Consider the following 11584-nt stretch of genomic DNA (forward strand, 5'->3'; position numbering starts at 1 on the left):
AGGGCGCCCTTGTGCTAAAAAAGAAAACACATATGCAAAGAAGTAGCGCTAACAACGTTCCGTTCCAGCTTCTAATATGGATAAAAGCATCGCTATTGCTGTAACTTATTAAAAACAAGATATAAAGGTAAACGTTTTGAATGATGAAATCTAAGGACAATAAACACTCGTCTGCAATAATATAGAAAAACCGCAATTCACAAGCGCGTATTGAACCGTGGATGTCGTACCGAACGGTTCGATATTATATTGAGTATTGCGACATCCCTACTATTTAGGCAAAATAAGAAGTGTACACATCTTCATTGTGTTCAAAAGTTTTCACCCCCGGCTCTTAATGCATCGTGTTTCCTTCTGAAACATCAGTGAGCAATTGAACCTTCTGTAATAGTTGCACGAGTCCTCAGTGTGAAAAGACGGAGCTCAAAATCAGACAGTCACTGTTGGAAAGGATTCAAATACACAAAAATGCTGAAAAACCAAAGAATTTGTGGGACCTAAAGGATTTTTCTGAAGAACAATGGGCAGTTTAACTGTTCAGGACAAACAAGGGACTCTTGAACAACTATCACTCAACAAACAAACAAACAAAAAAAACAGTTGTGGATCATTCAGGTAAGAACACCACAGTTTTAAGAATCACGTGTATGTAAATGGTAATTTCTTTATCATTTCAACTATTATTTTCTCTTGTGGACTGTATGCAAATGTTTTGTGTGAAATGTCTTATTTAGGTCAGTACTAAATAAAAAAATAACATGCATTTTGTATGCTCCCTATCATTTTGGTAAAATAATTAACATTTTGCCTATTCTACAAGGTGTATGTAAACTTTTGACTTCAAATGTACATACACAACCTGCAAAATTAAAGCCTCTTCGTACCAGTATTAGTTTTATTTATCAGTTTATTAATTTTGAGAGGTTAGCTACTATTGATTCTAGAAAATAACTTTGACATTGTTTTCTGCGTTGATTGATTGTACGCCTGAGCTGCTACAGTACTTGTACAGTTTTAAATGTGTTTAACCCAGAAAATTTACTTAATATCAAGACCTGACCGTACGACTCACTGACGTGAAAAAAATTGTATTTCGTGTCTTTCGCAGCACCATCAAGCTAGACTGTCAATCAGTTTTGCAAAGTCAATGCAGTGTAGACATACACCTTCATCTCTTTGGACAAAAGGTTAAAATCACAAAAGAAATCAACAAGCAGATTAACATTAATCTAACCAACTTTAATTAGAATACTCGCATCTGATAAAAACAAATCTGAATAAATATCAACCCCTATTTACTCAGAGTATCCTCTGTATGTGCCCCAAGGAAATTAGAATCTGTAATATCAAAGAAATGAATTCTTCTCTTATAAACATACTGATCATTCTGAGAATCCCTTATTTCTGACTTTGTTCATAAAACATTTGCACCAACATTCAAGCATTAAAAGAGTTAACAACGTAACTTGCATAGCACATGCACATCACCTCTCAGTGACTGCATTATGGCATACTACTGATCCTGAGGACTGAAGAAAAATTAAATTAGGTAAAGGCACATGATTTTTGTTAAATGTAATATTTGGTCCGATAAATGACACATTTATGATGCGTTTCATTGTTGCATGTTTGTTTACATACAAAACAGACCTAATTGAGAGAAAATCAACAGCACTTATTCGACCGGCTGTGTAAAATGTACCACATTATGAGGTTTGCTCTGTCGAAATAACAGGTGAGTGGAGATTGCAAACCTTATCAAACATGTATGCTACATAACGAAACCTTTCCAATTATGACAATACACTGACAGCTGAAAAACTGTACAAATGGAAACGTAGAATCATGCAAAAAACTAAACAAAACAAGAAAATAGGCCACAGTGTTCTACACCTTGCAAACCAAGGCACAAAGTATGAAAATGTGTCATATTGCAAAGTTAAATTTTTTCAGAATGCAGTTTGATTCGTATCAAATGAAGCACATCTGTTATGTGTGTTCCTGAAAGTGAAAGGCATATAAAACAACTGTTTTTGAAAAATAAAGCTTATTTGAGAGCTTGTTCCTTGGAAGAATATCTGAAACATGCATACCATCTCAACCCAGTAGAGCCCTTTATAATACTAGATCAAGTTTCATTAAACATGGCACTGAAGAAAACATGTAACTGTGTGTGTAAACACACTCGATTGCACAATACAGAAATCGATTAGCCCGAAAAATCAAAAGCAGTTCTGCAAAGGATTTAAGGATTATGAAGAGCCAAACTGCCCTGAATGTGTTTTTTATGCTGTGGACCTTTGCTGGCTGGATCCGAATATGTAGCCAAACCCAAACCCCTGGTCCAAATTAAGACAACAGATAACAATAGAAGACAACTTTCATGTCCGAAAAAACACAAATGGTACTGGTTGATTTGTTGACCACTTCATGTGCAAAAAGAGACTGAAAAGTTCTCCGACTGGAGAGTTAATGAACCCCTCCAGGGGGTTTATATGTGTTGAGATGTCCAGGGACAGTACTGATGTCAGGACAGCCCCACCATGTGGTCTATTTGCCTCATGTATATGCTCTTTAGCGGAAGGCCGTAACGTCGCTCTTCAGGAATCCTTTCACACTATTAGACAAATGAAAATGTGTCATTCTTATTTCTAAGACCGCTTTCAAAATCAATTGTCATGTCCCTGACAAAATACTACTGTAAACACTGTAAGTACATAGCAAATTAAGCAGTATTAATGGGAAATATTTTTACTATTTAAGTGCTTAAAAATAACTGCTTTCTAATTGGATACGTTTTAAAATGTTATTTATTCCTGTGATCAAAGCAACATTTTCAGCATAATTATTTCAGTCTTCAATGTCACATGATCCTTGATATAATTCTAATATGCTGATTTGCTATTCAAGAAACATTTATTATTATTATTACAAGTTATTATTAATATTTAAAACAGTTGAGTACATTTTTTCAGGATTCTTCGATGAATAGAAAGATCCAAAGATCAGCATTTATATGAAATAAAAAGCTTTTGTATACATTAAGGATGCTTTAAATTGATCAAGTGATGATAAAGTTACAAAAGATTTCCATCTGCGATAAATGCACTTCTTCTGAACTTTCTTTGCATTAAAGAAACCTGAAACAAATCTACTTCTATGTTTTAGCAGTTGTGTTTAAAAGATAAAAAAGCACATTAAACAAAAACGAGTTGCTCATATTTTTCATAAAAATATGCCCCAAGCTAAACAAAGGGGGTAAAAACAAACAAACAAGCAAAATAATTATTTAAAATATATGATATTGACTTAAAGCTGACTGAAAAAAGTGCACCTACAGCTTAACAAATTTTAATAAAGACTGTAAAACTGGTTTTACTTATTAAAGTTCACTTCCAGAAAAAAAATCTCATCCCCTTGTCATCGAATACATTCATGTCTTTCTTTCTTCAGGTGTAAAGAAATTGTGTTTTTTGAGGAAAAAAACTGTAGGATTTTTCTCCATATAGTAGACTTCTATGGTGCCTCGAGTTTGAACTTCCAAAATGCAGTTTAAATGCGGCTTCAAACGATCCCAGCCGAGGAAGAAGGGTCTTCTCTAGCAAAACAATCTGTTTTTTTTTTTTTTATTACAATTTATATACTTTTTAACCTCAAATGCTTATCTTGTCTTGCTTTGCCTGAAAGCCGGTTCAAGACAGTTAGAGTATGTCGGAAAAACTCCCATCTTATTTTCTCCCTCAACTTCAAAAATCATTTCAAAATCAACCTACATCGCTGCAGAAGTACCGACCCAGTTTTTGCAAAGAAAGGTAAACAAAAATTTAAAAAAGCAACGACTTTGAAGTTGAGGGAGAAAATGAGATGGGAGTTTTTAGACATACCCTGTCTTGAACCAGAAACAACAGTTTAGGCAGAGCAAGACAAGATGAGCATTTGAGGTTATAAAGGATAGAAATTGTAATTAAAAAAATAAAAATAAAATAACCGATCATTTCGCTAGATAAAACCCTTCTTCCTCGGCTGGGGTTGTTTACAACTGCATTTGGGATTGTTTGAAGCCGCATTTAAACTGCATTTTGGAAGTTCAAACTCGGGGCACCATAGAAGTCCACTATATGGAGAAAAATAAATATTATCCTCAAAAAACAATTGCTTTACGACTGAAGAAAGAAAGATATAAACATCTTGGATGACAAGGTGGGTGAGTACATTATCAGTACATTTTTGCTCTGGAAGTGAACTTCCTCTTTATGATCTACTCTTATACTACTACTCTTATTTATAAATGAAAGGGATGACAGTGTGTATTGAATCAAATTCTTACGTTGCTTATGTTGGCTGGGGGCTCGTTGTTAGGCTCTTCACATGGAAATTGGTCTTCCCAACTCTTTTCCCTGAAGCGCTGATCTATCGGGACTACATGGCCTTCTGTAGTGAAGATGTACTTATTCTCAGACTTGTGCAGTGGGTTGTCTTCATCAAAGAGCTGTAAAAGATTGTAAAATATAATTTAGTGATGGATAAACTTGGCTGAATATGCTTGTAGTTTCTTAAAAGTATGGCTAAAAAAGACCATATAGAACATATAGAAACAGACAACTAACCAGATAAAGATATTTGCAGGTTTCGCTTAGGAAGAAACTTTCCATGCGATCTTCTTTGGACTTATCCACCACATGATGAAGAGTGGCATAACCACACCTGAGAAGCAAATGAACAAAACATCTGTTCTGAGAACAGGCCAGCATCCCAATCAAATCGCTTCCTGGCATTTTTCAACCTCATACCTGACTTTGGTATTTTTTTCAAGGCTTTCAAGAATGTCCATCCCAACATGAAGATAAAAAGGATTCTTGGTTGCCTGCAGAAGGTCAAGATTATTGTTGATTGCACTGTAAAGTCAAAAAATCTGATTATAAAAGAACAGGTTGTACCTGATAGAGTAGGTATGTGGATTCTACTAGTTCTGGTCTTAAAGGGTAGAAGAGAACATCTGGTGCCTGAAGCTGCCAGTTGTATCTTTCCGGAAGCGCGCCAAAACGCTTCCAGATTGCATAGTAGAAGGCATGAAGGCAAATGGCATTTTCAACATCTCCATTCAAAACCTGAGTAAAAAGAGATGAATGACCCTGGTTGAAACCCACATGAACTGAATGAAAAAAGACTATCAGCAGGTCTCATTTTAGTTCAACAATACAAAGTCCAGTCTTGCACTAGAGTATGCCAGTATGTACTAGAGTAACAGACAAATACTGGGTAAAATAGTCTATTTTTAATTACACTAAGTGAAATAATTTCAGATGTTTTTCAAAACTGAATGAAACAAGTATAGTTGCAATAAATGAATATCTATTACACTGTTGTTCAAATGTTACATTTAGACACATTTTTCAAGATTCTTTGGTTAATAGAAATTTTTGAGATCAGTTTTATGCATCGTTGCTGAATATTTTTGGCCAATGTAATGCATCCATGCTATATTGATTTCTTTAAAAAATGCACATTCCTCATTTTTGAACAAGCTGTACTGTACTATTAAATTATATTAAGACAATGGAGAGATTGAGTGAGAGAAGCAAAAGTCACAGACACAGAGTCATACCTGTAGCCCAGGGAAGAATGCCTGCAGAGAGTCAATCCATGTGTTCATGATCTGTCCATTGAACATGTTCACATTCACATAGAGTGGTGGGTCACCCTCTCCTTCATTACATGCCTCTCTTCTGTAAAGAGTAAAAAATATGTGCACACTTAGACCCAAGTTATGCCAACAAAAACATTACATTAGTTCAAAGTGTCACGCTATACAGTTGAAGTCAAACGTTTATATACACCTTGCAGAATCTGCAAAACATACATTATTTTACCAAAATAAGTGGGATCATACAAAATGCATGTTATTTTTTATTTAGTACTAACCTGAATAAGATATTTCACCTTCAGGTCACACAAATTCTAGATGCTTCAGAAGGAAACCATGCATTAAGAGCATTAAGTGAATGAAGATGTGTACATTTTTCTTATTTTGCCTAAATATCATATTTCATTCAATATTTTTTCATTCAGTACTGTTTTTCAGAAGCTACAGAAGATACTTACATGTTCTCCAGAAAACAAAATAAGTTAAAATTATCCTTCTCTTCAAATTCAAAAAGTTCTTCCTTCCAGCTCTTAATGCATTGTGTTTTCCTTCTAAAGCATCAGTGAGTGTGAACCTTCTTTAGTAGTTGCATATGAGTCCCTCAGTTTTCTCAGTGTGAAAAGATGGATCTCAAAACATACAGTCATTGTTGGAAAGGTTTCAAAATACACAAATGCTAAAAATATATATATATATATATAATAATGTGTGGGACCTGAAAGCTGTGGATCATTCAGGTAACACAATATTAAGAATCAAGTGTATGTAAACTTTTGAGCGTTTTTTTTCTCTTGCGGTCTATATGTAAACATCTTATGTGAAATATCCTATTCAGGTTAGTACTAAATAAAGAATAACATGCATTTTGTATGTCTTGTTTTGCTAAAGCAGTACATTCATTGCGTGCAAACCTTGTCACACTTAACTACAGATCCCAAATGACACACTTATCTGCAGGTGGTTAGACACCCACATGCAAACTCCTCTGGAAGCTCAAACTGCAGCCACAAGCAGCTGTGGTCACACATGCAAGCGTTTATAATCACCCTCTTCTCAGGTGGCTCTGAATGCTCTCGTAAGCTGCAGAGAACATCCTGTAGTCTTCTTTCTCTCCAAACAAGATGTAAGACTTTAGGAGGTACTCATAGAACGAGTCCATGCCAGCACCAAGTCCGCTCTGCTTCCCCACCCATTGACCAGTCTGAATGTTCACCACATTCCCTGGAAGAAGGACAAACAAAGGAATATGATCACAAATAAAACACAAAGGACCAAAAGACCAAAAAAAGCTACCACTTACCCAACAAACCAGTTTCATTGCTTCTCAAGTTCCACAGAGCTTTAACAGCTCGCCGTGCGACCCACTCAAATGTCGAGTCGCCAATCAGACGGCTTAGAATGCCAAACTCCACAAGCAGAGAGCCAGCCCCTGCTGTACAGGTCTCATTAATGCTGTCAGGAGGGACGCCTTTCTTTAAATTCACCTGCACAAAAACAAGGTAGGACATCAATATTAAATGCAGCAAAAACAAGGCATCATCCCTCTAAAATAGCACTTATGTAAGTGGACCTGACCCTAGGATAGGGAATGCCTGTGCTAGTGTTCTCAAAGGCAGGTAGTAGTCGAACAGCCAGGTCATGTGCCAGGTGCAGCAGCTCATTGTCATAGTCTTTCAGTGCTATGTCCCCAAACGGGTGCCGTGGATCAGTCAGCAGAATATGGGCTGAGATCAAACCGCCAAGGATTCTGAAAAGGAAACACAAGTTGAAGGGATGGTTTATCCAAAAATAAAAATTCTGTCATTAATTATTCACCCTCATGTTGTTCCAAACCCGTAAGACCTTCGTTCTTCTTTGGAACAAAAATTTCTGATGAAAACTAAGAGCTTTCAGACCATGGATAGACAGCAATTGAAATGTTCTATGGCCCAGAAAGGTAGTAAGGACATTGTTAAAATAGTCTGTGTGACATCAGTGGTTCAATTGTTATGAAGCTACAAGAATAGACAGCACAAATTATGACCTAATTCAACAATTTCTTCTCTTCTCTTCTTACATAGAACATCCATCTCTCTTAGTTCATTGTCTGCATTTTTGAAGACTGACACGGAAGAGAAGAAATTGAATAAAGTCATTATTTTTGTTTTCTTTGTGCACAAAAAGTATTCTCGTAGATTCATAACATTACATTGAACCACTGATGTGACATGGACTATTTTAAAAATGTCATTACTACCTTTCTGGGCCATAAAACATTTCAGCTGCAGTGCTGTCTATGCAAAGCCAGAAAGCCCTTGGATTTCAACTAAAATATCTTAATTTCTGTTCTGAAGATGAACGATGGTCTTACAGGTTTGGAATGATTAGAGCGTGAGTAATTAATGACAGAATTTTAATTTTTGGGTGAACTATCCCTTTAACAACACATTTTAATATATTCTAGAAGGAGGAGGGGGCAGATCAGCATATTTAGTGCATTACGAAGGGTTGGTTTAGTCAGTAATGACAATTATGTCATTATTTGTTCACCCTCATGCTACAAACCACTAAACGGACTCAATTAACAAGATCCATTAAAGTGAATTACTGCACCTAATGTTGGCTTCAAAGACTTGAACAGTTGAGTCCTTGTCGAAGGAAACCGTGTCAATCACAAGCTTAACAGCTCGATGGAACTCTGTCACATTTCCAAGAATCTGCAGAGATGGGGAGCAAAACTTTAAGTACATAGTGCATTAATGTGCATGCATGCCTACTGAGTTATTCTAAGGTGACACAGAAGTAAAATTCCCCTGAGATTATTTGTAAACAATAGTCCTGGAACAAGATGCATAGTTTGTTCAGGTGAGGCCATATCTTTTGTTGATTATTTTTGTTTTACTAGATAAGTAACTGAAAGTTAATCGTAAGCTCAGATAAATTCAAGGTTGTTTACCAGGACAGACTTATCATGAAAACTCCTACTCGCTTTCTCTCTTTTCTTGTTGCGAAGGACAAAGAATGGCTCTTATTCATAAAACACAAGCAGAACAAATTTTTGCAACGGTTTCGTAACATGACTGTATAATTTATGTTGTAGAACGAATGTGAAAGTCTCTTCAAGTAACATAAACCACAGACTTTTACTCATAAATCATAAAGCAGTTTTAAAACCCCAAAGGAGGAAATCCGTGTCTGAAAATGGTAATTCTGTACTGGATTTTAAAACTATAGACTGAACACCTCATGTTATTTTATTTTTAGAGGATTATGCTATTCAGCAGTTCAGCTGATTTTTTTTTTTTTTTTTTTTTTTTGCATCTTAGACACAATTACAAAAACTAAAGCACTGACAGTATGAAAGACCAAAAACTAATTTGAAAACTTATTGAATTATCAACGTTATTTAATCATCTGAGGATGAAATAGAACGATTTCTGTGACCCTGGAACACAAAACCAGTCATAAGGGTAAATTTTTTAAAATTGAGATTTATACATTATGCAAAAAAAATCTAAATACTGAGAAAATCGCCTTTAAAGTTGTCCAAATGATGTTCTTAGCAATGCATATTACTAATCAAAAATTACGTTTTGATATATTTACAGTAGGAAATTTACTAAATATCTTCATGGAACAAGATCTTCACTTAATAACCTAATGATTTTTGGCATAAAAGAAAATGTTTTTGTGACCTATACAATGTATTTGTGGCTACTGCTACAAACATACCCGTGCTACTTAAGATTGGTTTTGTGGTCTAGGATCACACATATAAAGTAAAACTTAAGCCATCTGTACAATAATAGGCTTACTTACCAATAGCGTATCAAGAGCATCGATGAGGGTCAAAGAGTAGTTTCCAAGGACATCGTTGATGTTGATATTTGATCTAGGAGAAACACACAAGCAAATGTACCTTAGGTTCACTATTCAAATACATTTGGTTATAATAAAGCTGAAAAACACTTGGCGCTGGATATAACAGATGTTTCTCCTTTTCCATGCCTCAAAGGTCTCATATTCACTGATTTGTGAAGTTGCTCTTCTTAAAAACATGTGTGGCATTAACTGCATGATTTGTAAATTATGTACATTTAAGACACAGTCACCTCTGATAAAAGACCACTATGTAAAGTGCATATATGAATTGAATTGAGATGCTGCTCTCCTGTTATCAAAAGACTAAAGGAAAAAAGCTTGACTAGCCACATTTTTTGTGACATAGGAATGTCATTGCCATTCAGAGTACGGCTTTTCATTAGTATGCATTTTGGTGTAAAGTATTGATGATTATATTTACCTAAGTTACTTATATTTACTTAAGCTTATAGCTGTCCACCAAAAGCACCAAGTGGCTATGATTTCAAGAAACATTACAATGGTCGTTTTATAGGGTGATATGGATTAGTCAGTAACTTACGGGTTGAGCACATCAGGCCCTCGACCTTCACAAGCTATAGGGTTGAGTTCATCCTCTGGAAAGGCAAACTTCATGTAGTTATCATAACCGAAATAAAACATGTCTCGGGCCATTCCCCTCATCTTCACTTTCAGCGCGTCAGGGAAAGAGCTGTACTTTCTCTCATACTCATCTCTGCCCTCCTGAAAGAAGAAGCTGAGGTAGGATTTATTTGGTGAATTCCCATTAATCTTGGAGCAGGTCTTCGCTTGAAGGTCTCTGCTGTCGTACATGTGCTGTGACCAGGCGTTTGTTTTGACGGTGGCTCCATCGTCCTCCTTGAGAAGTTCAATCTTATGCAAGTTGAACGTGAATTTAATGGGGAAGTCAAAGCCCCAGCTGGGTCCCAGTCCAAACACCAGCCACACGGCGCAATTCAGCAGCACCCTCAAAACGACAAGACCCACGACTATTGACCTCCATTGCATCTTTGCCTGCTGTCGGCCTTAAAAGTCATAATTCACTTCGACGTTGCGACTTATCGAAGCGCAAAAGTCAACAGTTTTCCTCCTGCTTTCAGTTCTCACACACTTCCTGTCAACAAACCAGCCCCTCCCCGATTCTCAACGCTGATTGGCCAGCCACCGGCAGCGTCATGACGGAGAGAGCGAATGGTTAATGAAGACGTCAATCAAACAAGCAGCAAGTAGCGGAAATGTCGTGGCAGCTCAACTAAAAGCATTTCCCCGTATTTCTAAACCAATGAGAAAATCACATGTGTTGCAACTACTGCTACAGGTAATATCTACCACATCCACTAATAATGCGATAATTACCTACTACTAATAATATAATTTATAATAATAATAATAATAATGTCAATGATAAAAACCTCTATATCATAGTTAAATAAATGTGAAATATATTCATTGCCGTTCAAAAGTTTAGGATCAGTAAGATTTTTAATGTTTTTTAATGGAGTCTCTTATGCTTAGCAAGGCTGTTTTTATTTGATCGAAAAATACAGATAAAACAATATTATGAAATATTATTGCAATTTCTAATATTCGTTTCCTATTTAAATATACTTTAAAAAAATTTATTTCTGTGACGCAGTGCTGAATTTTCATCAGCCAGTGTCACATGATCCTTCAGAAATCATTCTAATATGCGGTTTTATTATTGTTAAAACAGCTGAGCTGCTTTTTATTTTTTTTTATTTTAGGAACCTGTAATACTTTTTTATTTGATTATTTGATGAATATAAGAAGAACAGCATTTATTCCATAATATAAACTCTCACAATATAAGTCTTTACTATCACGTTTTACCTTTTTAACACATCCTTGCTGAATAAAAGTATTAAAATAATAAAAGAAAAAGAATAAATGCTGACCCCAAACTTTTTAAAAGTAGTGTATATTGTAACTCAAAATGTCTATTTTAAATAAACACTGTTCTAATTTTTCTTTTTGACTAAAGAATCCTAAAAAAGTTAGGTTACAGGTCCCAAAGAATATTAAGGAGCACAACTGTTTCCTACATTGATTATGAATCAG

General features: G+C 35.6%; 1 protein-coding gene across 1 annotated transcript; it reads right to left on the minus strand.

The window, feature by feature from the left end:
- Positions 1–1218: 1218 nt before the first annotated feature.
- edem1 (ER degradation enhancer, mannosidase alpha-like 1) lies at positions 1219–10613 on the minus strand. Its single transcript, XM_073851882.1, has 12 exons — positions 10047–10613; positions 9443–9515; positions 8237–8340; positions 7220–7391; positions 6945–7128; positions 6691–6865; positions 5606–5726; positions 4938–5108; positions 4791–4864; positions 4608–4704; positions 4328–4489; positions 1219–2617 (listed from the first exon to the last, which is right to left on the minus strand). The coding sequence occupies exons 1-12, from the start codon at positions 10511–10513 to the stop codon at positions 2528–2530; spliced, it is 1890 nt and encodes a 629-aa protein (XP_073707983.1). The 5' UTR covers positions 10514–10613; the 3' UTR covers positions 1219–2527.
- Between the last annotated feature and the right edge of the window lie 971 nt (positions 10614–11584).

The sequence above is a fragment of the Garra rufa genome, chromosome 12 (assembly GCF_049309525.1).
Source record: "Garra rufa chromosome 12, GarRuf1.0, whole genome shotgun sequence".
In the NCBI taxonomy this organism is placed as follows: Eukaryota; Metazoa; Chordata; class Actinopteri; order Cypriniformes; family Cyprinidae; genus Garra; species Garra rufa.